At 35.6% G+C, this 25774-nt stretch overlaps 1 protein-coding gene across 12 annotated transcripts in view; it reads left to right on the forward strand.

Annotated features, from left to right (window-relative positions):
• The window catches only part of REV1 (REV1 DNA directed polymerase), a 92416-nt gene that overhangs the window by 20028 nt on the left and 46614 nt on the right, over positions 1-25774 (forward strand). For 2 of the 12 annotated variants that reach the window (XM_042932001.1, XM_042932002.1), the window contains exons 2-3: positions 9819-9882; positions 11266-11392. In XM_042932001.1, the coding sequence (XP_042787935.1) occupies positions 9829-9882; positions 11266-11392 (181 nt within the window). In that variant the 5' untranslated portion in view covers positions 9819-9828. Of the gene's footprint in view, positions 1-122; positions 227-3220; positions 3267-5748; positions 5834-7091; positions 7372-9818; positions 9883-11265; positions 11393-17707; positions 17862-21956; positions 22041-23426; positions 24388-25774 lie in introns of those variants that run through there. The other 10 variants (XM_042931996.1, XM_042932000.1, XM_042931997.1 and 7 more) reach the window with 10 other exon arrangements.

Consider the following 25774-nt stretch of genomic DNA (forward strand, 5'->3'; position numbering starts at 1 on the left):
AGGACATGTTGTAAGTCAGAAGGATGCTTGGAACAGAGAAGATAAGAACAGAGCATGTGTGTTGTTTTTAAGGGTTATTTCTGTCAAGTTGTGGTGTCCTGACTTACTGTTCTCCATTCTAGGGGAAGTCCTATTTGAAGAAACAAATCAGTCATCTGGAGTGGAGAACTATTCCCCTGAATCTGTCTTGAGAGGCATAGGTGCCTCTTTTTGAAGCTCTATACTGGTTAGCACAAACATAAGCCCTGACTTCATGGCATACCACTTTCCACAAATAGGTTTTTATGTTGTTTCCTGATTTCACACTACAAAGAAAGCACTGTAGTGTTTAGAACCCCCTAAATGACTTACATTTAATCCCACCTGTTGGATGGTTCTTGTTAGCATCAAAAGTGTGTATCATTTGCTAATCTGGTCTGTGTACCGTTTTGGGGGGAGGGAGCATATCGTATATTCTATCTGTTAAACACAGAATCTGACTGTGATTCTTTGGAAAGATGTTTTAAAATAAGAGAAATAGGGGTGCCTGGCTGGCTTAGTCAGTAGAGCATGTGACTCTTGATCTCAGGGTCATGAGTTTGAGCCCCACGTTGAGTATGGAGATTACTTAAAAATAAAAGCTTAAAAAAAAAAAACAATAAAAAACATAAGATTAAATATACAAGGTACAGTTTTAAATATAGATACATTGGGGTACATTATACTAGAGACATTATTATTTCTACCTTGCTTTATCTCCTACATAGAAGTTTATTTTCTTTATTAAATAAGAACTTGTTGACTTTCTATCATATGCAAGATTATTAATTATTTTATATACATAGTATATTCTTCATATATTCATTCTGCAATGTTTTGAGTATGAGAAAGGAGAGGAGTGTGGGTTTAACTGAAGTAAATGAAGTATGAACAATCTTTGGTGCTGTGTACATATGAACAGAAGTCTGATAAGCCTACTTATTACTTGCTTCCTGTCACCTGTCTGTCACCTTCACCTGTCACCTTCCTGTCTCTTACTGACCTTACAGTTTAGGTTGTCAGGGAGCTTTGCTGCATGCCAGGTTGGTCTGTTACTGCTCTTTGCCAGCATCTTAGATGTGGGTTATGTAGTTTTCTTTGTGTCCAGGTTTTGGTTTTGGTTTTGGTTTTGTTTTTGTTTTTTTGTCCTCCCTACTCTTCTGCATGAAATCTTCCTCTTAAGTTCGTTTGTAGGGCTAGTTAGTATTTCCTTAATTGGTGCTCATTTCCTTTTAGATTGTAAAGTTTTAAAATTTATATAAAAATGTCTATAATTTTATTTATCTCAGTACTGTTTAGTATAATATAGTGCTTTATACACAGTAATATTCCATTAGCTTTGATCTATAGGTAGTTTAATGTGGTCTCTCCTATACACATCTGAATTATTTCTTACATGCCATAATTACCTATGCTATGAGAAGTAATCTACAGCTGTCTACTGAACTATCTAGCATCTTTGTCTGACAAAAGAAGAGTTATACTACTGTTGTCTACAACAGTGACAGGGCTGATGAATTGCTACTCCCAGTATGTAGCAAACACCAGATTTAGTTAGGTTTTTACCCCAATCCACTGTCACAGGCCATCTTGGTCTATACATATTATTTAAATGAATTTGATAGGACTGGTTGCCTTAAGTCTTTTCTGAATAAGTCTAGGAGGTCTGCATAAATAAATGTAGAGCATCAAAACTGTTACACAATGTAATTTCAAATTTAAGTATGTTGCTGAAGTATATGGATATAATGTTAATTTTTATATTTAATTTCTGAAAATATTTCTGTGTGTCTTGTATGGAGTACAAAAGGGAACTGTGGAAGAATTTTAATCTAAAATGGAACCAGAGGATTTGAAATGGAGAATCTCAGGCACGTGCCCTCAGAGGAATGAACTTAAGAACTGAGGCACTGATTTGCTGTAAATGCCTGATTTACAGAAGATGGAGACCTCTCCTGACCAATGAATGTCTGCCAAAAATCTCTCCCCATCCTCAAGCCAGTGAACTTACTGCTTGGATTCCACCTGGGCTTCCCCCTCTTTACAATCCTTGCCCATAAATACAGCCCGCCCCAAACCCTTAACAGGCTTGCCTATACCTTGCTACCACAGGAGTTTCCCAAATTGGAATTCCTCTGCTGTTCTCAGATAAATTCAATTTATGGTAAATCTAGTAGTCAACTACCCAAACCTCTTAAAGACCCTGCAATGTAATTGAGACCCAGAGAAATGGAGATGTACCAGAGATCAGTGAAACCAGTTAGTGGCACAGCCTGTACTAGAAACATTTCCTCTTCTACTCTTTTATTCATAATTCTTTGATCCACTGTGCTGTATATTCTACAAAAAATAACAGATTGACTGTCATTACTGCACTTTTATTTAGTCAGTATTTAACATTGATTAATCCAGATATTTATTGTTTTCCTTGCTACATTTTTCCTGTATTTTTGATCTTCCAAGCTAATATTTTCTTCTACCTGAGGGATATCTTTTAGGATTTCCTGTAGTTCAAGTTTGCTGGTGGCATTAGCTTCTGTTTTTAATTTGCCCCAGATACCTTTATGTTCTCTTTCTTGACTGAATTTTTCTCTGGGTATAGAATTCTAAGTAATTATTTTCTTTCAGTGTAGTCTTCTGGCACTATTGTTTCTGTTGAAAAGACAGCCTTTATGTAATTGGTCCTCCTTTGAATATTTTGAATGAAATCTGTTTTCCCCACCCATGGCAGCTATTTATTTGTTTCCTTGAACATAGTAAGCATAGTTAATCTTTAACTGGGTTAAAATCAGTATCTGGAAACAAACAGGGCTGATGGGGGGTGGAAGAGAGGGGAGGGTGGGTGATGGGTATTGAAGAGAGCATCTTTTGGGATGAGCACTGGGTGTTTTATGGAAACCAATTTGACAATAAATTTCATATATTTAAAAAAAATCAGTATCTGGAGTCTTTGTAGGTCTGTTTACTTTGTTTCTGTTGGTTCTCACTCATGTGATCTTACTACTTTGTGTGCCTGGTTATTTTTATTTGTATGCCAGACTTTATATTTTCAAAATAGTTTTCAGAAACATGTGTTTAGGATGTTGTCGTTCCCTGTACAGGGTTTACATTGCTTCTGCCAGATGGTTTAGAGCATTCCAGATCATCTTTTTTTTTTTTTTAATTATCATTCCAGTGTAGTTCATGTACAATGTTATATTAGTTTCAGGTGTACAATATAGTGATTCAGGAATTCTATACATTACATGGTAAGTAATACTCTTTAATCCCCTTCACCTATTTCACCCATCCACCTCTCCTCTGGTTGGTAACCATCAGTTTGTTCTCAGAGTCTGTTTTTGGCTTGTCTCTTTTTGGTTTGTTTCTTAAATTCCACATAAGAATTGAAATCATGTGGTATTTATCTTTCTCTGACTGGCTTATTTCACTTAGCTTAATACTCTAGCTCCATTCATGTTATTGTAGGTGGCAAATTTCGTTTTTCTTTATGGCTGAATAATATTACGTTGTGTATAGATATCATTATCCATTCATCTGTTGATGGACACTTGGGCTGCTTCCATAATTTGGCTCTTCTAAGTAATGCTGCAGTAAACATAGGGGTACATGTATCTTTTTGAATTAGTGTTTTCATATTCTTTGGGTAAATACCCACTAGCGGAATTACTGGATCATATAATTTATTGATTAAAAATCATATAATTTATTGTAAAAAATCATTTAATTTTTTAAGAAACTTCTATACTGTTTTCCACAGTGGCTGCACCAGTGTGCATTCTCACCAACAGTTCACAAAGGATCCTTTTTCTCTACATCCTTGCCAATACTTGTTGTTTTTTGTATTTTTGATTTTAGTTATTCTGACAGGTGTGAATTGATACCTCATTGTGGTTTGGATTTACATTTCCCTAATGATGAGTGATGTTATGCATCTTTTCGTGTGTCTTTTGGCCATGTGTATATGTTTGTGGTTGGAGAAATGTTTGTTCATGTCTTCTGCCTGTTTCTAATTGGATTATTTGGGATTTTTTTGGTATTACTAATCCTTTATCAGGTATGTCATTTGCAAATATCTTCTTCCATTCAGTAGGTTGTCTTTAGTTTTGTTGATTGTTTCCTTTGCTTTGCAGAAGCTTTTTATTTTTGTTGTAGTCCCAATAGTTTATTTTTGCTTTTCTTTCCCTTGAGGCCGGAGACCTATCTAGAAAAATGTAGCTATGGCCATTGTTGGAAAAATTGCTGCCTGTGCTCTCTTCTAGGATTTTTATGGTTTGAGGTCACACATTTAGGTCTTTAATCCATTTTGAGTTTATTTTTGTATATGGTGTAAGAAACTGGTGCAGTTTAATTCTTTTGCATGTTGCTATTTTTCTCAACACTATTTGTTGAAAAGATTGTCTTTTTCCCATTGCACATGCTTGCTTCCTTTGTCCAAGATTAATTGACCATGTAATCGTGGGTTTATTTCTGGGCTCTCTCTTCTGTTCCTTCATCTTTGTATCTGTTTTCATCCCACTACCATAGTGTTTTGATTACTACAGCTTTGTGTAGTGTATCTTGAAATCTGGAATTGTGATATCTACAGTTTTTCTTTTTCAAGATGGCTATGTCTATTCAGAGTCTTGTGGTTCCATACAAATTTTAGGATTATTTGTTGTCGTTCTGTGAAATACGCTGTTGGTATTTTACTAGGGATTGTATTAAATCTGTAGATTGCTTTGGGTGGTATGGAAATTTAACAATATTGGTTCTCCCTTCCATGAGCATGGAATATCTTTCCATTTTTTTGTGTCATCTTCAGTTTCTTTCATTCATGTTTTATAGTTTTCAGAGTATAGGTTTTTCACCTCCTTGGTTAAGTTTATTCCTAGGTATTTTATTTTATTTTTTTTTATTTTTTGGTGTTATTGTAAGTGGGATTATTTTACTAATTTCTCTCTTTGCTCCATGATTAGTATATAGAAATGCAATGTATTTCTGTATATTGATTTTGTATCCTGCAATCCTAATGTATTCATTTATCAGTTCTAGTAGTATTTTGGTGGAGTCTTTAGGGTTTTCCATATATAATATCATGTTATTTGCAAATAATGGAAGTTTTACTTGTTCTTTACCAATTTGGATGCCTCTTATTTTTTTCTGTTACCTAACTGCTGTGGTTAGGACTTCCAGTACTATATTCAATAAAAGTGGTGGGAGTGGCATCCTTGTCTTGTTCTCGATCTTAGGGGAAAAGCTCTCAGGTTTTCACCATTGAGTATGAGGTTAACTGTGGGTTTTTCATATATGGCCTTTGTGTTGAGGTATGTTCTCTCTAAGCCTACTTTGTTGAGGATTTTTATCATGAGTGGGTGTTGTAACTGTGTCAGATGCTTTTTCTGCATCTGTTGAAATGATCATATGATTTTCCCTTTTTTTGTTAATATGATGTACTACGTTGATTGATTTGTGAATATTGAACCACCCTTGCATACTTGGGATAAATCCCATTATGAATCATAGTTAATGATTTTTTTTAACATATTGTCGGATTCAGCTTGCTAATATTTTGTTGAGAAGTTTTGCATCTTTGCTTATCAGAGATACTGACCTGTAGTTCCCTTTTTTTGTAGTATCTTTATCTGGTTTTGGTTACCAGGGTAATGCCTGCCTCACAGAATGAATTTGGAGGCTTTTCTTCCTTTTCTGGCTTTTGGAATAGGTATCAACTCGTCCTTAAATGTTTTCTAGAATTCACCTGTGAAGCCATCTGATCCTGGACTTCAGTTTGTTGGGAGTTTTTTGAATACGGATTCAATTCCATTGCTGGCAATAGGTCTGTTCACATTTCCTATTTCTTCCTGATTCAGTTTTGAGAAGTTACTGTTTCTAGGAATTTATCTATTTCTTCTAGGTTGTCCCATTTGTTGGCTTATAATTAATTTTTCATGATCTTCTCTAACTATCCTTTATATTTCTGTAGTGTTATTTCTCCTCTTTTCTTTCTTTAAAAATTTTTTTAATGTTTATTTATTTTTGAGAGAGAGTGTGAGTAGGGGAGGGGCAGAGAGATTAGGAGACACAGAATCTGAAGCAGGCTCCAGGCTCTGAGCTGTCAGCACAAAGCCTGACACAGGGCTCAAACTCATGAACTGCGAGATGTGACCTGAGCTGAAGTCAGATGCTTAACTGACTGAGCCACCCATGTACCCCTCTCCTCTTTTATTTCTAATTTTGTTGATTTGAGTACCCCCCCTCTCTTTTTAATGTTTGTTTATTTATTATTTTTTTTTTAATTTTTTTCCAACGTTTTTAATTTATTTTTGGGACAGAGAGAGACAGAGCATGAACGGGGGAGGGGCAGAGAGAGAGGAAGACACAGAATCGGAAACAGGCTCCAGGCTCCGAGCCATCAGCCCAGAGCCTGACGCGGGGCTCGAACTCACGGACCGTGAGATTGTGACCTGGCTGAAGTCAGACGCTTAACCGACTGCGCCACCCAGGCGCCCCTTAATGTTTGTTTATTTAATTTTGAGAGTGATCAGGGGAGGGTGAGAGAGAGAGAGAGAGAGAGAGAGAGAGAGAAAGAGAAAGAGAGAAAGAGATCTGAAGCGGGCCTGGAACTGTCCGCACAGAGCCTGACATGAGGCTTGAACTCAAACTGTGAGATCATGACCTGAGCTGAAGTTGAATGCTTAACCAGCTGAGTCACCCAGGCACCCTCTTTTTTTTAATGAGTCTGGGTAAACACTTGATTCCAAAGAATCAGCTCTTGGTTTCATTGATCTGTTCTGTTGTTTTTTTGGTTTCTATTTTATTTCTGCCCTAATTGTTATTTTTTCTTCTTTCTACTGGTTTTGGGTTTTTTCTCCTTTTTCTACCTCTTTTAGGTGTAAGGTTAGGTTGTTTATTTGAGTTTTTTTTGCTTCTCGAGGTAGACCTGTATTGTTATAAACTTCCCTCTTAGAACTGCTTTTGGTGCATCCTGAAGATTTTGGACCATTGTGTTTTCATTTTCATGTGTCTATGTATTTTTTCATTTTTCCTCCTTGATTTCTTGGTTGACCCATTTCATTATTTAGTAGCATGTTATTTGACCTCCATGTATTTGTGTTCTTTAGGATCATCTAATTTACTTTCAGAGGTTGAAATAATCCAAGGCAGGCTACATTTTTGGCAAAATTTGGTTTGTCTACTTCCAGTTTACTTACCCCTAGGATTCTAATCCCAAGTGTGGAGATATATATGCTTGGAGGACACTTGAATTCCAACTGTTGTTCCCTTAGTGCTGTGTTTGTTCAGAAACATTGCCCAGACTATTACAATTGCCACATGCTTTCAGAGGAAAAAGCTGTCCCAACCTGGGGAGGACAGGTGAGCTGGCAGGGTTTCTTTGTCATCTTCTAAATCTGAGCCCAGTAATTTTTCATTATTTTGTTTTTTAAAAAATAATGTTTTGCTTAGTTTTCTTCTTTCTCACCAGGAAGATTGATCCCAGTAACCTAGTTAACTACTTGTTACGGGTTTTTCTCAAAAATAGAATTTGAATGTATAAAATGAAACGTTTCTTCTTTTTCCCTTTTTTTTCAGTCTATTTGAATCCTGAATCAATCAATAGGAGTTTGCTGTACTCAAATTAGTTGAAATGAAGAAATTACTAATTTCAGTCTTTTACTTTTTCAAAGCTTAAACATTTGTCTGGGATAGCTTTATTACTTTGAATTAGAAGAAGAAGCTTGAAAAAATTTTTTTTAACTTACAACTTTATTTCATACTCTCCTACCCTCATGAAACCACTGATTAGGATTTCTCATATTGGCCTTTTGCAGTAGTTACCCAGTAGATCTTAAATGAATAATATATTCTTTAACTTACTTTTCATTTAGCTGATTAATTGTTCCCTTTAATTTTTGTGAGCATTCCTAACATACAAGGGCCAGAACTCCCAGACTCTTTACTTATTAAGAGCAGATGTATAGATTCAAAGTTAATACGAAGTCACGAACTTTGTGTTAACACATTTCCCCTACTCCTTTAAGATAAGGGGAGAAGTCTTGAGGGACTGGACAAAGTGTACCTCTTTTTTTTTTTTTTTTTTTAACGTTTATTTATTTTTGAGACAGAAAGAGACAGAGCATGAATGGGGGAGGGTCAGAGAGAGGGAGACACAGAATCTGAAACAGGCTCCAGGCTCTGAGCTGTCAGCACAGAGCCCGACGCGGGGCTCAAACTCACGGACCGTGAAATCATGACCCGAGCCAAAGTCGGCTGCTTAACCGACTGAGCCACCCAGGCGCCCCAAAGTGTACCTCTTGAAAATAGAAGTATTTAGCAGAACAATATGGCAGTTCTAGGACTCATAATGAACACATTGGGTAGCCATGCCCCTACCTTTGTCAAACTGAAAACAACACCAAATCTTCTCTGCCAGCATCCACATCCCCTATTCTGGATTAATTACGTTGCCTCTTGTTCACAGAGCTCTTTGCTCATGCCCCTTGTCTCTCTATAGGACTTACTTACTTATTTATTTATTTATTTACATTTATTTATTTTTGAGAAACAGTGAGACAAAGCGTGAGCGGGGGAGGGGCAGAGAGAGAAGGAGACACAGAATCTGAAGCAGGCTCCAGGCTCTTAGCAAGCGGTCAGTGCAGAGCCTGATGCGGGGCTTGAACCCACAAATTGTGAGATCATGACCTGAGCCGAAGTTGGACACTCAACCGACTGAACCACCCAGGCGCCCCTGGACTTACCTTTTTAAGAGAAGGTCTCTACATATCTTTTAGGCCCCTTTTAAAAGCTGACAGTAAACATTCATAATATAAATGTCAGCAAGGAAAAACTACATTGCACAATATATCAAGTATAGAAATATTTGAGAGAAAATGCTTATGTGTGTGTCTAAAGTGTCATATTTTAAGGTTTCACTCAGTAACAAATTCTTATAAACCATATCACAGCTAATTTGACTTGGATAATGTACAGAGCTTCTCCTGTAACATATTAATTGATATTAACTTATGTAGTAGAAGAAAAATAACCTAAATAGAGGGCGAGTTAGTTTTGTGAAGGATAATGCAGTCGGGTCTCAAGATGTAGCCGTATAGCTAGACGAGTTTTATAAGGAGTTTCATTTAGTGCCTGCTTTGACTTCTGAACCATTTGATAACCTTGCTAGCTACTAAGGCACCTAACACTTGAGATAAGCCATTATTTGGTCATTTGGGTGGTTTAACAGCATAGTGGGTCAAGTGTAGCCTTAAGGAGAATGCCAGTTTAATAGTTTGTGATAAGTGATAATCCTTCTACATTATCTCCCTTAAGATGTGCTGTTTTAATTGACTTCTTTTAGGAGTTTTTGCATAATAGATGAATTACACTAAAACTGTACTCTTAAGTGTCTAGTATGTAATAGTAAAGCCAGTTTAAGAGCCATATTAGAAGACAATTCATGAAGGAAAATGTTTTCTTGGGTTCTGTTAATACTAATTAATGTTAACAAGCATGGCCATGTTAGTCTAATGTGGTGATGTTTTACACAAGTGTGTATTAGATTTGGTGCATAGGAATGCATAAATGTTTTTGCTATAAAAAATTTATAATAGTTATAATTTAAACATACTTATCTATAGAAGGGTGTTTTAGGTACAAATCTCACTTGTGAAGCAGGAGAATGTTATGCTTTGGGAAAGGTTTTAACTTTCACAAATTGAATATTTGAGTTTATTTTAAATTGTCATTTTTCTTGACTTGAAATAAAATGTCAATTAGTATTACGTTATAAAATTGACAGTTTTTTTTTTCCCCCCTTAATACAGACGCTCCACCATGAGACGAGGTGGAGGGAGGAGGCGAGCTGAAAATGATGGCTGGGAAAAATGGGTGTGTTTTAAAAGAATAAAAATAATTATATTTAATTGTCTAGGTATTTTTCGTTCTTGTAGGTTGGAGTGTGGTTTAAGGCATTTTTTAAAATTGTAAGTCACTCTAGATACCACCTCTTCTGAGTTTTCACAATGTATTGAAAGCTTGTTTAAACTTTTTAACACCCGAACTTTATTTTATCCTGAGGAAATAAATGTTCTGGTGTACAAATATTTATTTGTGATAATTTTATTGCAGCATTGCTAGTAATACTGAAAAACAGAAAATACCAGATATACTGTAGTAGAGGATTGGTCAAGTTAATTATCACTGTGCAGTAGAACACTGTTCAGCCATTATTTAGCTTTTTATTTCTTAACTGGAGATGGCCTTGACTAAAATCTTGTTTCATAAAGGATTATTCTCTATGATCCTATTTATGTAAAATGTGCATATTCTGAGACATAGTAATAAATTTAAAAATAGATCCCAGAACATTAACAGTGAATGGGATTATACCTAATTTACATTTTCTTTATATTTTCTGAAAAAAAATTTTTTTCCACAATGAGCATGTAATATCTGAATAATCAAAACCAGCAAAATAATTTCCATTTTGGAGGAAATAAGTACTACTTTGAAGATTTCTATGACTGTATTTTAAAGATTTAATGGATAGTTCTTTATCAGTAAAGTAAAATCAAAAAACAATCAATAATTCACATAATTAAGCTTAATTATCACATAATTAAGTTTAATGTTCAGGAAAAGTGTAGCTAAGTTCATAGATTTGTATAGGTCTTTAGCAAAAATAATGTTTTTATGTTCTTTCCGAGGTTGATGTTCTCTAGTGAAAATTATTACTGCTGTCAAGTAGATTGATTAGATCCAGAATTTGGCCACTGAATCATTTATTGTATTATCTACATGTATGGAGAGCTGTACTCGTTTGTTGAACTGTTTCATTTTGCTTTAAATTACTAATTCTAAGTTTCCTGTATTCAGAAGATAGTGGAAACCAATTGAAAATACACTGTTACTGACCACTTGTCAAATTTTTAATTGGTTTAGACTTCTGTGTAACTTCTGCTTGATTTTGTAGATAAGAACAATATTTTGTAGCATTAAATTCATTATTCTTGTCTTACCTTTTCCCACTTTTAAAGTAACTGTTATAAGAATGTGATAAAATAATTAAGAATTGAGTTGATAGAAAAACCTTTTTTATTGCCTTGCCTTATGGTGAATATTTATAATTATATCCTATGTCATTATACCTTGGTCACTAGCATAGAATAAGGTACTTTTCTTTTTAATGTAAATTTCTGTTAAAATTGGGGGGGGGGGATTAGAAAATACAACCTTTGTAACTGGTTTACTTTTTTTTTTTTTTAATTCCAGGGTGGGTATATGGCTGCCAAGGTCCAGAAATTAGAGGAACAGTTTCGGTCAGATGCTGCTCTACAAAAGGATGGAACTTCATCTACAATTTTTAGTGGAGTTGCCATTTATGTTAATGGATATACAGGTTGAGTACTTTTTACTTTTTAGGTATCCTGTTTTGGCATGTACTTTCATTAAGATTGAGTGTGATTTGCTTTAAATTCTGTTTTTAGTTATCTTGTATATAAAAATGATAAAAACCTCCGCTTATTGTCTTGGACATTTCCTTTTCATCCCACCTATACCTGCCATTGTGTTTTTTATTTTAATTTTTATCAAGTTTGAAAAAGCCAAATGAGGTTAAAAATAGTCTTCTTTCTTAACCACCTGATTGGAAGCTCATCACACATATGTGGGACATGTACACTGTGAGCTTCAGTATAGTGGCATCTGGTAGGGCCATTTCATCGGTGGATTTGCATAGATCCTTTTGAGCTGATGGGGGAGGAGGGTGTGGTGTGTGTGTTAGATTTCCCAGAATTTTGGTTAGAGAAGGGTATATAAACCTAGCTTGGAGAAGAAAGAGGCCACAGTTCTCACAATTTAAAAAACAGAATTTCATTTAATCTTGTTCTTTTTTTTTCATCCCCTATATCCACTTCTCCCTTCCTGTATTCCTTTTGTTATTGAGTCTATTCCCTGGAAGGGACAGGATAGTTTTTTCTTTTTGGGTGGGAGAGGACATCTGGAATTCTAATTTGTCTCTTAAACAAAATTTAAACCATAAACTTCTTGTGTCAGAACCTATCCACATGACCTCTTTTGGAGATACCCAGTGCCTCTTTTTCATGAGTTTCTCTTGCTTTCACTGGCACCAAACAGACTCTTGTGTGCTTCCACATAGCCAGCTTAGGTTTTTCTCTTTCTCTGGTCTGTAAAGTCAGTTATCACTTGTCTGTTGGCTGTCAGCTTTTATTACTAAAGTTTTCATCTCTTGAGAATTCCTCTCTTAAGATCACTTTATTTTTTTTTTTTTAAGTGAATGGCTATAAATATTTGTGTCATTCTGTTATATGTCTCTCTCTTTGCTTCTCAGCGGGGTGTTACTTATCTTTAAGGTCTCTTTATAAATCACTTCCTCTAACTTGTCTGATTGTCTTCCTACTGGGATAGGTGACTTCTGCTCCTTTGGGGCTATGGCTTGTTAGCATTTATTGGATCTTTCTTTAGTTGTCTGTTTACTGGATAAGAGCGAGAGAAACACTTTCACATTTTCATTACTGTTGTATCCTGGTGTCTCTGGGCATTAACCACTCAGGAAATATTTATTGAATTAAAATTAAGTTTTAATTAACTGAAAACGTTTTCCTGGTTGAGTTTTATCAGGCATCTTTAGTCTAAGAATGTTACCTCACAATGAATGCTGGTGCAGCTCTGGGAAAGTTCACAACATGCAACTTTTCTGCTTAAGTATCCTGGAACATTCAGGTTCCACTGACTTTCCTGAGATGCATTATAAAGATTAAAAATGTTTTTTAAAAAAAGAAGAAACATCGCTTGTTATATTAGCCAGTTACGGAAGTCCCCAGTTTACGAGGGTACCCTTATTCATTATTAAGAAAGAGATCCTTTGTGTGAGGGAGAAAATAAAAGCTATAGTAATCACTCCCATGGTTGAGAATCGGGAATTCTGATTCTATTTTTGTTACCAATTTTTGTGTGACCATAAGACATTTTCTCTTTGGACTCATTTTATTTGGACCCAGTTTTATCCCTATCCTTTTCATTATTTTTCCCTATCCTTTTCTTTAGGATAGGGATAATAATTTTTATTGTTGCTTGGATAACATTATTATAATTCTACAAGTAAAATTCCATTATGTTGAATTTCATAGGGACTTGCAAGTTGTGATGATACAATTTTTTTAGAAATATTTTCAGTTTTAGTGAATACTCTGTAGATAAAAGAATCAACAGCCTCTGTGTAATGAATTAGCAGTATAGTCAATTAGTGCTTTAGCTGCAGTAAGAGAAGTAGGAAATGCTGTATTGTTGATTCTTAATCATGCTCCCCATAGACTAACATTCCAGGTTTTCTTTTTCTTTAATGTTTATTTGAGAGAGAGATAGAGAGCAAGCAGGGGAGGGGCAGAGAGAGGGAGAAAGAGAGAGATGCAGAGAATTCTTAAGCAGGCTCTGCATTGCCCATGCGGAGCCCGACATGAGGCTCAAACTCACGAACCATAAGATCATGACCTGAGCTGAAACCAAGAGTCGGACGCTTGAGCCACGCAGGCACCCAACATTCCAAGTTTTCTTGACTCCTTTGAAGCTCCCAGGTGTGCCACCTGAACTTCTCTCTGTTAACTCCCATCCTTTGCAAACCAATTACCGTTGAATTAAAGAAGAGATTCTTTAATTTAATTTAATTTAATTTAATTTAATTTAATAAAAAGATTCTTTAACTTCTTCACCTTCCATCCTGTTTTTGTTTTTGTTTTGTTTTTGTTTTTTTAATTAAAAATTTTTTTTGAGGTAATTGTAAATTTACATGCCATTATAAGAAATACTACAGAGATACTATGAACCATTTGCCCAGTTTATCTCAATGGTAATATCTTGTAAACCATAGTACAGTATCAACCAGGAAATTGCCATTGATACATTCAAGATAGAGAATGTTTCCACACCACAAAGATTCTTCATGCTGCCCTTTTAGACAAAAGGCTCTCAGCCTCATTTTAGTCCTTTTAACTACTAACCTAGTCTCCATTTCTATACTTTTTTCATTTCAAGAATGTTACATAAAAGAACATACTGTATACAACCTTTTAGTATTAGCTTTTTAAATTAAGATAGTATTCTAGTGATTCATATACATTGTATATATCAGTAGTTTTTTCCCTTTTATTGTTGAGTTGTATTCCATTATATGAGTGTTCTACAGTTAAACATTTACCTGTTTAAGAACATCTGGATTATTGGGGCGCCTGGGTGGCTTATTCACTTAGGTGTCTCATTTCAGCTAAAGTCATGAGCTCGCCGCTCTTGAGTTTAAACCAGGCATCGGGCTCTGTGCTGAAAGCTCAGAGGCTGGGACCTACTTCAGATTCTGTGTCTCCCTCTCTCTCTGCCCCTCCCCTGCTCAGGCTCTGTCTGTCTCTTCCTCTCTCTCTCTTTCTCAAAAATAAACATTAAAAATAATTTAACATCTGGATTATTTTCTGGTTTTGGCTCTGAACATTTGTGTACAGATTTTGTGTGAACATAAGAGAGCTGTTGCTAAGTCATACATACAGTAGTTGCCCGTTTAGTTTTTTAAAGAAATTGCCAAATGGTTTCTCAGTGGCTGTGCTATTTTATTTTATATTCCCACTAGCAATTTATGAGTGACCCATTTCTCTGCATTCTTGTTAGCATTTAGTGTTTTTTAAGCATTTTAATAGGTGTGTCCTGCTATCTCATTGTGGTTTTTATTTGTGTTGCAATTGCTCTGCATCCTCACCAGCATTTCGTAAAGACAATTTGGTTTTTTGTTTTTGTTTTTTAAATTAATTTACGCATTCTAATATGTGTAGTGCTGTCTCATTGTGCTTTTAATTTTTATTTGCCTGATGACTGATCGTGAACATCCTTTGATGCGTCTGTTTGCCATCTGTATGTCCTTGACAGTGAAACTCTGTACACATCTTTGTTCATTTTCTAATTTGTTTTATATTCTCTTCAGTTTTGAGAGTTCTTTATATATTCCAGATACTACTCCTTTGTCAGATGTGTGGTTTGCAGATATTTCTCTTAGTCTGTAGCTTGTCTTTCATCCTTTTCACATGGTCTTTTGTAGAGCAGAGTTTTTAATTTTCATGAGGTTGAGTTTATGGATCTTTACGTTTATGGATTGTGTTTTCAATTCAAAAGTCTTTGCTTAATACTAAATCCCAAAGATTTTCACCTGTTTTCTTCTAAAAATTTTCATAGTTTTATGTTTTAAGTTCATGATTCATTTTGAGTTAATTTTTACTTATTTTTTTGGTGGCCTATGGGTATCCCATTGCTCTAGTTCTGCTTGTTGAAATATTATCTTTCCTCCATTAGATTACTTTCGCACTTTTATCAAAAATTAGTTGGACGTATCTGGGTCTGTTTCTGGATTCTCTGTTTTATTATATTGATGCATGTCTCTCTTCACTGGTACCACCTGGTTTTTGATTATCTGTATTGTAAGCCTTAACATGAAGTAGAATGATACTTCCATTTTCTTCTTTGCTAAGATTGTTTTAGTTATTCTTAGGGCCTGTGCCTTTCCATATAAATTTTAGAATAAGGTTGTCTTTGTTTATAAAATAAATACCTTGTTGTGATTGTGATAGGAATTACATTAAGCCTGTAGATCAGTTTAAGGAGAATTGATGTCTTTACTCTGTTGAGTTTTCTAGTCTGTGGACCTTCCATCCCATTTTATTCCACCTTAATTGATTGAACAAATGTATTTTCTATGCTGCTTGTGTGTTAGTAACTAGGTTTGAACAGAGATGGTGGTTGATGAATAATGTGGGTTTTGTGGTGAGTAATAATCTCTGAGAGGTACAGAGGAACGTGGATGGCAACACAGAAGAGAAGTTACTGCCTTTGAGAGTTAGTGAATCCTTCATAAAGGGATTGACTTTTTAAGCCCAGTCTGGATAAAGAGGCATTTTCTAAATGAGGAAGGGTAAAGGCATTCTTGTCCTGATCGTAATGTACATTTTCACCTTTATATTCTCTAATTTTGGTCATTGGGCTTATTCTGATGTTTTAGGTTTTTTCTTTGTACTTTTGTTTCTGTGCTTCCATTTGTGCTTTTGCCTCTTGTGAAAAGCTGCTTTCCTCACTACTGTGAACTGGAATTCTACCCATCCATTAAGACTCAGATTAAATTAGATTTTGCCTCCTTTCCTAAGCCAGTCCATAGTATTTAAATTTCATAGCAGCACTACTAGAAACATTTATTTTGATACCTGAGTCTTATATTGTCAGGTCTTACTTTATGTTTTAAGTTTTTTTGGAGTCAGAAAGCCCATTTTATGTAGTAGCCCCTAGACAAACATGAGGGCTACAGAGGTAGCACTGTAGGGCCTTAAATTTGCTATTCCATCTGATGTCCCCAGGTCTTCATCATTCACATCTCTGATCAAATGTCATCTCCTTTGAGACTTTCCCTGACCACACTTATCCAAGATAGGTGTACCTTACCCTTCAATTGCTTTCGTGACCCCTTGTCCAGCTGTATTTCTCTTTATAGAATTTATTTGTACCTGAACTGGTATCATTTATTTGACTTGTTTTCTGTCTGCCCAGTGAAATAGAAGTACTACCATGGAGCACAGAGATGAGTTTTATTGATCATTGCTATATCCCAGTGGCCTAGAGCTGTGCCTGGTACATTGTAAGATGGCTAATAAATATTAGTTGAGTAAATGAGTGAATAACAGGGTTTTGTATTTGTACATCATACTGTTAAAATCTTTTCATTCATATGTTAATTCAACTCCGTCTTCTTGAATTTATAGCTTTTAATTAAGAAATAGGCTACATTGTAGGCTTTTACTGAATTGTAATCTCTGGGAGATAGGCCCTGAGCATGCTTATTTTGGTGAAAGCTCCCAGAGTGAGCTAGTACCAAATCTTGTGAACTGTAATTGCTATCTTCTGTTGAGTGGGATCAGGACAGTTAATATGGCAAGAGGTGTTCTGGTTATTTTGTACTTTTTTCAATATGTAGATAAAAGACCAGGTCCAACGGCTTTGGCACTGCTGAGATTTGTGAAAAAATAGGTGGGCAGGCAAACATATTGGCATGCATTGCAAAATGAACAAGGGAATATGCAAGTATGACAGGCTTACATTTCAAGTGATAAGGATTTGTTTGAAAACTTTAATGACCTTAACCTTACTTTGGTGTTTTCTGAACCTTGTGATGTCTTAGGAAAAGAGCCCCATTTAGTGGTGAAAAATCTAATTTTTATTAAGAAACGTATGCTTTCCAGAAATTATTTTTTTGTAAATACATATCTTTCTTTAATTTTCTGTGAGACTCTGATCTTATAAATCAGAGATATAGGAATTTAACCTCTAACATGGGAGAGACTTACTGTATTATTTTATGCCACCCACTGTATTTTTGTCCAGTGTCTAATAGGTGTTTGCACCTGATAGTTACTCACGACTCTCTAGGCTTTTGAATCTTTTCTTCAATTTTTGTTTGGTTAAGTGTATGTGGCTTATAGTTGAATGTGGTAACTCTAAGGTAGTTAGGTAGGAAAGGAGTCAGGAGAGTAAGCATAGCTACTGGAGGAAGAATAACAGTTGGGAGTCAGAAGACAAAAAGGGTCTGCATAATAGCTAACTGATTATGGACAAGTCACCTAATTTTTTTCTATTTCCTTATCAGTAACCGTGCTAAATTATCTTTTCTAATTTATAGGATTGTGAGACTCAAATGAAATAATGAAATAATGAAGGATATTACTACTGTAGGACCAAAGGAGGTGTAAGCAGCCATTTGGTTTACTTCTTTCTACCATGTATGTAGCACAACCAACATTAAATCAAGCTCTTTGGATATACAGAATGAAATGGTGCGCATGATGAATATTTTCTCATTAGAGATGTATCAAGGAAAGCTTTTGTGCAAGATAATAAATTTTTTTTGAAATTTATTTATTTTGAGAGAGAGGGAACACGAGCAGGGGAGGGTAGAGAGAGAGAATTCGAAGCAGGCTCTGCACTGTCAGCGCAGAGCCTGACACAAGGCTCAAACCCATGAACCGTGAGATCATGGCCTGCGTGAGCCAAAACCAAGAGTCAGATGCTTAATGGACTGAGCCACCCAGCCGTCCCTAAAGTTTGTTTTTAGAATTTATTTTAACCAGATAACCAAAACTGTTCTAAACTGAGCCTAGAGACATGAGAGTGGTCTTCATGTGTTTCTTTTTGCATTCTGTAGTGGTTATTTGCTATGGTGGGATTTCACTTGCAGAACGTCAGGCCTAAGTTGTGGTCCTGTGATAGATGCCTTCTACTTTTACTGTGTGTAATTGTCTCTTACTAGGGTTGTTTTTAGTTCTGAACTTCAGTTGCATTCAAAACATTCTTATAGAATGTTCTGTAAACTTACAGGAGTATTGTGGAATATAATTTTAAACTTTGAGAAGATACTTTAGGATCCTAGAGTGCCTTCATTGTCATTAAGAACACCCATTATTATTTTACATAAGAAGTTCTGGTGAATAGTTTGGGTTTTTAGAATGCCAGAAATCCTTTTGTTGCAATAGCAATACTTCTTCAAACCCAATACTTTTGTCCTTGTTGTTAGTACTGTTAGCTATTAGCCAACCTGCTACAGCAAATTATCTGACTTATGTTTTGTTTCCCCCACAATAGCGTACCTTAAGGCAATGATGAAGAACAGTGAGGAGAGAACTAGCTCTGACATGTCAAAACCTATTATGGAAGGCTATAAGCATTTAAAACTTGACGTAACTAGTGTAAGAATAGGCAGATACATGGTTTAGAATTGCTCAGAAATAAATTCTCTGTATATAAATTTGGTATGTAAATTAGATATCATTTGTATATATATATTATGTACTTATTATAAATTACTGCGTTAATATTTATAAATCACTTAGAACAGCCTAGCACTTAAGCACTGCTTTAAATATTCTAAGTTGTAAAGAACCACAGATAAGTGGGGGAGAGGGTAGGATTATTCAGTATAATTTGTTGCAACAAATTGGATGACTGGAAAAAAGCTTATCCATCAAAATCATAAGGAATAAAACACTCAGATCCCAATAGATTAAAGGGCAGATTTCAGAAACCATTTATTTCAGGAAATAGACCTGAGTCACAAACATGTAAATATATGTTCACCTTCACTATTAGAGAAATGTATAAGGAAGCAGGATAAATTCTGTGCAAAATTTATTTAATTTCAAAAAATTATTATGTGAATATACCTAATACATAAACAGATGGATGAGAATAGCCAACCCATTCATTGATGGAGCAAGAGTGTAAGGTGGTATACTGGCTTTGGAAAATGGCATTATGAAATACATGAGGAGACTTTAATATGCTTATAACGTTTGGCTCAATAATTCTTCTGAGACTATATTCTAAGGCCATAAGCCTAATTGGCCTTCCATTATAAGTTAATATTAAAGATAATCTTAATCATGTTGTTTTGTTTGAAAGCAAAGCACTGTATAAGAATAGAAACTTAGTTATAAATTATACCATCTATAAGGTGACCTAAAACTGAACCTGGGTGGTTCAGTTGGTTAAGCAGTTGACTCTTCATTTTGTCTCAGGTCATGACTTCACAGTTTTGTGAGATCAAGCCCCATGTGCTCTGCACTGATAGCAGAGCCTGCTTGGGATTCTCTCTTTCCTGGCTCTCTGCCTCTCCCCCTGTGCGCACACTCGATTGCACGTGCTCTCTCTCAAAATAAATTAAACATTAAATAACAATTCAAAAGATAACAATGGATAATTTATAATAATATAGGAAAATTTTTGATAAATGTGAAAGGGTAGAATGTAAAATGAAAAGTAGGGGACAATCAAACAGAAAAGTACAGGAAAAAACATGATAGAAGCAAATACATTACAGTGGTTTTTTGGGGCATAGAACTATGTATGAGTGATGTATTTTCTTCTATTTTCAGATTTTTTATTCTAGGCATGTTTTATAGTAGAGAGTAATCTTTAAGTAATTCTGAGTTTTAATATTTATGTTAGGAAATATGAAATTACTAAGTTGTTTGCTTAGTAATTTTTGCTAAATTTTTTTGTTTGTTTTTTTTGCTTTTTTGTTTGTTTTTAGGCTGAACATCAGTATAGATCTACTGGTATAGGTTGTAGAAGTAGGGAAGACAAATTACTTACATAAATATTTCCAAATACACTCTGTGGTGGATTGTATTTTTGTTCACCAAAATCTGCTTCCCCTCCCTGGGTAAGGATTTTACTTCCTTACTTGTTGAGGTCAGATTTGGCCATGTTCACAAAATGTAAGCGAAATGGTATATATCATTTTGGGGATAAAGCTTTAAAAGTCAGTTTGTGTTTCATTATACCCTCTTTTTCTTTTGCCACAATGACTGGCAGTGTTCTAGATTGAGGTTGCTCCATCGGTCTGGATGTCAGTAAAGATAACATGGAGCCACAGCTCCATGGACATGATGGCAGAGGATGGAAATGTTTCATGGGTGAAAAATAAACCTTTGTTTTAAGTCACTGCAATTTTGGGGTCATATGTTACTGCAGCATAACCTACCCTATCCTCTCTGAGTAGTATCTGAAATAGTGGATAATGGAAATATTTAGAACAAATAGTGTACTTTGTTTTTGTTTTCATAAAGTAGTAGTCTTTGGCTGTATTTTAGATAAAGGGTTAGCAAACTTTTTCTGTGAAGGACCAGAGCTTTGTGGGCCATGTACTCTCTGTTGCATCTGTTCAGCTCTGCTATTATAGCCCTCAGAGCAGCCATGGACACTATGTAAATTAATGAGAGTAGTATTCCATAAAACTTTATTTACAAAAACAGGTGGGCCAGATTTGGCCCAAGGGCTTAGTTTGCTGACCCTTGTTTTAGATCACAGACTCAGAATCTTGGGATTAGGAGGGAATTTAAGTCTTCAAGTTAATCATGGTCTGTGTGTGAATTATGTCTTCAGTATTGCTGAGTTAGAGACAGGCCACCACTCAGCCTCTTGCAGTGACTCCAGTGATGGTATACTGTCTTGGGGTGCAAGCCAGTTCATTTTGGAGCAGGTATGATCGTTTTAGTGAGTTAAAATGTGCATGCATTCCTATAGCTTTCATCCAGTGGTCCTAGTTCTTTCTTGAAGACTCCACAGAGCATAAATTCAAACCCTGCCATGTCCTCTCAGTGTGGTCTTTAAGCTAATTCATCCTATAGCTCTCAAACTAGATTATTCCTAGTTCTTTGAAAAGTGTGCTTTCAACTCTATGGCCACAGCTCTCCCCCATTCCTTAACAGCTTTGCTCACCAATTTTCCTCAGCTTATCTGAATGTAAAATCCTACGTAGTTTTCTGGGTTCAACTCAGTCAAATGTTTGTCAGCTCTCTGTTCCCACAGAAATTTTTATCTGATAGAGTATCTTGTGTTAAAAAAAAAAAAAAAGCATTTGTGAAATCCTTACTAAATTCTAAGTGAGATGCTTGAAATGAGGGGGGGCACATGGGTGGCTAGGTCGGTTAAGCATCCGACTTCAGTGAGGTCATGATCTTGTAGTTCGTGGGTTCGAGCCCTGAGTTGGGCTCTGTGTGGACTGTTTTCCTTTCTCTCTGCCTCTCTTCCACTTGCATTCTGTCTCTTTCTCTCTCTCACCTTCAAAAATAAACATTAAAAAAAAGAAGAAAAGAAAATATGGGTACTGAGGATACTATCACTCATTAAATAAGGTTCCTGTCTCCAGATATAATAAGTGCTGTTGCATGCCTGATTAAAACTGCTAGTTGTTTTAAATAGGTTATTAACTTTAGTTCCAAAACACTTGAAAGGTTTTACAGTCTTAAAATTGTATGTATTTTTAAGTACACTAAAAACACAAAACAAATATTCAAATATACTACTTACTAGAAATGTTTTGTACCTTTTGTTGTTAGGTTATGTACTTTTTACATAGACCTTGGAATATAACTTCTTTTAAATAGTTGAAAATATTAATAGTTCTAATGTGTGTGAATCAGGATTTTCTCACTACTATGCTGGAATGCAAAATAGTAAGTATATGTAAGTGTATGTAAGTATACTACTATGCTGGAATGCACGAAGTAAGTATAAGTAAGTATATAGATTGAACTTTAAAAATAAAGTCTTATATTACTCTTATTTGTTTGGTATTTGGGTTTTGTTTTTTTGTAAGGGTTTGTTTGAAATGGGGTTTTGCTCTTTAAAAAATTGGGGAGCACCTGGGTTTTTTCAGTTTAGCATCTGACTCTTGGTTTCAGTTCAGGTCATGATCTCACAATTTGTGAGATCAAGGCCCTCATGGGGCTCTGCGCTGTCACATGGATTCTTTCTTCCTCCCTCCTTTGCTTGCTTTCTTGTTTGCTGGAGATAATGGTTAGTACATACAGTTATACAATAGCTTTGTAAGGAATCAAATGTCAACTAGTCTAGCCTCTCATTTTGTAATGAGGACACTGAGGCTAAATGGGATGAGTCAGTTGCCCAATATGTCATGACTTTTAAGTGTCACACTGCAGCTGGAAACCAGGCCTTTCTATCCAGTGTAGCAGCATGTTAAGGCTGATTAAGTATGAGTTTTTGGAGACAAACCTGGACTTGAATTGTAGCTATTCCATTAGCTGTGTGTGACTTTCGAAAGTTACCTTAATCTCTCTTATCTTTTTTTTTTTTTAATTTTTTAATGTTTATATATTTTTGAGAGAGAGAGAGAGAGCACATGAGCTCTCTATGAGGGGCAGAGTGAGGGAGACACAGAATCTGAAGCAGGCTCCAGGCTCTGAGCTGTCAGCACAGAGCCAGACAGGGGGCTCAAACTCACCAACTGTGAGAACCTGACCTGAGCCAAAGTCGGACGCTTAACCCAGTGAGCCACCCAGGTGCCCCTCTCTTATCTTTTGTTTTTCTATAAATCTGCCTAAAGTTGATGCTATTTATAAGAAACTTCAGGTGCATTGATGAACAATAATTTGCTTGCTGAAAAATTCAGTATATCTTTAGGGAAATAATTTGTTTGGCATATGTACCTTTATAAAAAAAATTTTGGGTTCCTGTGTGAATCAGTCAGTAGCGCGTACATCTCTTGATGTGGGCTCAGATTATGATCTCATGGTTCATGGGATCGAGCCCCACATAGGATCTGTGCTGACAGCACGGAACTTGTTTACAATTCCTTCTTTCTCTCTCTCTCTCTCTCTCTCTCTCTCTCTCTCTCTCTCTCTGCCCCTTTCCTGCTTGCACATGCACTCAAATAAATAAATAAATACGTAATTAATTAAGTCATTTGTTAGAACCAGTGCTTTTTTTTTCCCCCCTTCCTTTGGTAAAGTCATTTTTGGGAGCTGCTGAGCCTCAGAGACATGCTCTTTTATTTAATGGATCTTCACCCAAGATATCATTGGTAATCTGTGGTGATGATGTTTGTTAGTGATTAAGTTATTTTTTAATACTCTAATGTATTTAAAAATAAAATGTTCAATGAAGATGCATAGGGAGGGTTGAGGGATAGTTTTATTTATTGTTTAAATTGGTCCAGTTGGTTTAACTTGATAAAGTTTATTTAGACCAATGTGGAAAATGAAATGGTTATTAGATCTCTAAAAGGTCTTTTAGTTCTGAAATTCTCAAGAGGGTAACATCAGTTGTAAAGATTTGGGGGATAAAATTTCTCTGAATATACTTTGGTTTGGTTTGATTTTTCATTTTCTTCTCTTATTCTTGCCAGTATGTCAAGGTCTTTCTTGAAGGAAAAGGTACTGGAGGGTGGGCAACAAGAGAAGGATTTATAGGTAGGATTACAAATTGAAAAAAAATTAGTGATTTATAGGTAGAGAGTGGCCTCAGCCATAAGAGTTTTTTTCCTTTCTGCTTTTGGGATAGAGATGGGAACAGTAATAATACTTGTAATAGCTGACACATAATTCTTACTGTGTGCATGGCATTTTTCTTAGCAGTTTATAATTTTTAGCTCTTAATTCCACAACAGCCTTCTGTGGCACTATTATTCCCAGTTTACATCTGAGAGAAGTGAGGCCCTGGGAAGTTAAGTAACTTGCTTGAGGTTCACACAGCTTAGCAAGTGATGGAGCTAGGATTTGAACACGCTCAGTCTTGCTTTGGACCTTGTGCTATTATGACCTAATTTGTTGAATTACTGAATAAATATTTTGAGAATTGAAGTGATAATACTGCTTACACTCCATTTTTGCTATTGAGGTAAAAACTCCAGGCAGGAGTCTTTGATGCTTGGGAGATGCCAATTTATTCAGTAAATGTGTAAAAAAAAAATACCTGATACCTGCTTTGTGCCAGACATGTGGAAGTGAATAAAACAGACAAGGTTCCTGCCCTCAAGGAGCTTGTGCTCCACAGGGAAATCAGGTAAACAAATAGGGTAATTTCAGATTGTTACCAGTAGTCTGAAGAAAACTAACTGGTGTAGTAGATTGCAGGAATGGGGTTACACAAAACTTAAGTGTCCTAGAGATTTCATGGGGTTGGATACTGTCTCCCAAATATTTTTCCCTAATTAGCCCACATCTGAATTTAAAGAGAGTGTCAAGCACAAAAATGAATTTATTGTGCAAATCTTCAGAGCTGTTTATATTCTTTTGAACTTTTAATGTAGGAGTATGTTCTGCTGAAGAAACAAAGCCAGAGAGAAATACGGTTTTAAAAACATCAAAAAGCAATGAAAATGAGGGCAGCCACCATGCATGCCATGCTGTTTGGACTGGTGGAACGGTCCCTGGCTGCTTTCCTTAGTGCGTTATTGTCAGTTCTGTTTGTTTAAAATTTTAGGGCTACTGAGTGTCAGCATCTATGTGTCTTCTATGATTTTTTGTAGGGTCTAGGGCAGGATCCTCAAGTCATACATTACTTGAAAGGAGTTCTGCTGTCATTATAGTTTACAATAACAGTTTTTATACCTAGTGCTTTCTATGTGCCAGACTTATTTATTTGTAAAGAGGAGAAAGCTTAAAGGAGTTAAGTCCTTGTCCAAAGTCATGCAGCTAAAGAATATTAAAGCCAAGATTAAACCCAGGTCATTCTGACACCAGAGTTCATGGGATCTTACCTTTTAACTAGATTGGTTTTAATGGTCCACTTCACACTGAAAAATATGCAAGAGTTTGCAAAATTGGACTTCAGGGAACCTCCTCAACTTTATCCAGTAGGTCCATGTTTTCCAGTTTCAAAATTCTGCAGTGGTTTGATTTCAGAGAGCAAGTAATAGAGGGGGCATACTTCACAAGTATCTGTTTACAGAAGTAATGTGTTCTGTCAACCTGTTTTCTGTTTAAATAATTTAATACAGTTAGAATTGGTTTAGATTAACCAAGTTAATTTACAAGATTAATTTGTAAGTACTTTTTTGCATTACCTTGCTTTTTATTGGGTTTGGTGTTTGTCCATATGATTACGTTGTCCCTAGCCTTTAATTTGGTACTTTTTATTATTATTTTATATCAACCAAATTCTTTAATCTTAGGGAAATAAAGTAAGTAAACTGCAGATTTCTGACTTTAATTTTCACTGTTTTACATTAAGTTTTTGTGATGCTCTATTTTTTGTGATCCTTAAGCCCTATAAACCTTCCATTATGAATTTTGAATTAATTTTATTTAAAAGTTTTCATTTCTCTTTTTAGTGCACTGTTAAATTTGGGTAGCCCCTAGCCACATTTGTTAATAAGAACTTGAAATGTGGCTAGTCTAAATTGACATATGTTTTAAATGTAAATATGTGCTAGACACTTAGTCTAAAA

The sequence above is a fragment of the Panthera leo genome, chromosome A3, assembly GCF_018350215.1.
Source record: "Panthera leo isolate Ple1 chromosome A3, P.leo_Ple1_pat1.1, whole genome shotgun sequence".
NCBI lineage: Eukaryota > Metazoa > Chordata > Mammalia > Carnivora > Felidae > Panthera > Panthera leo.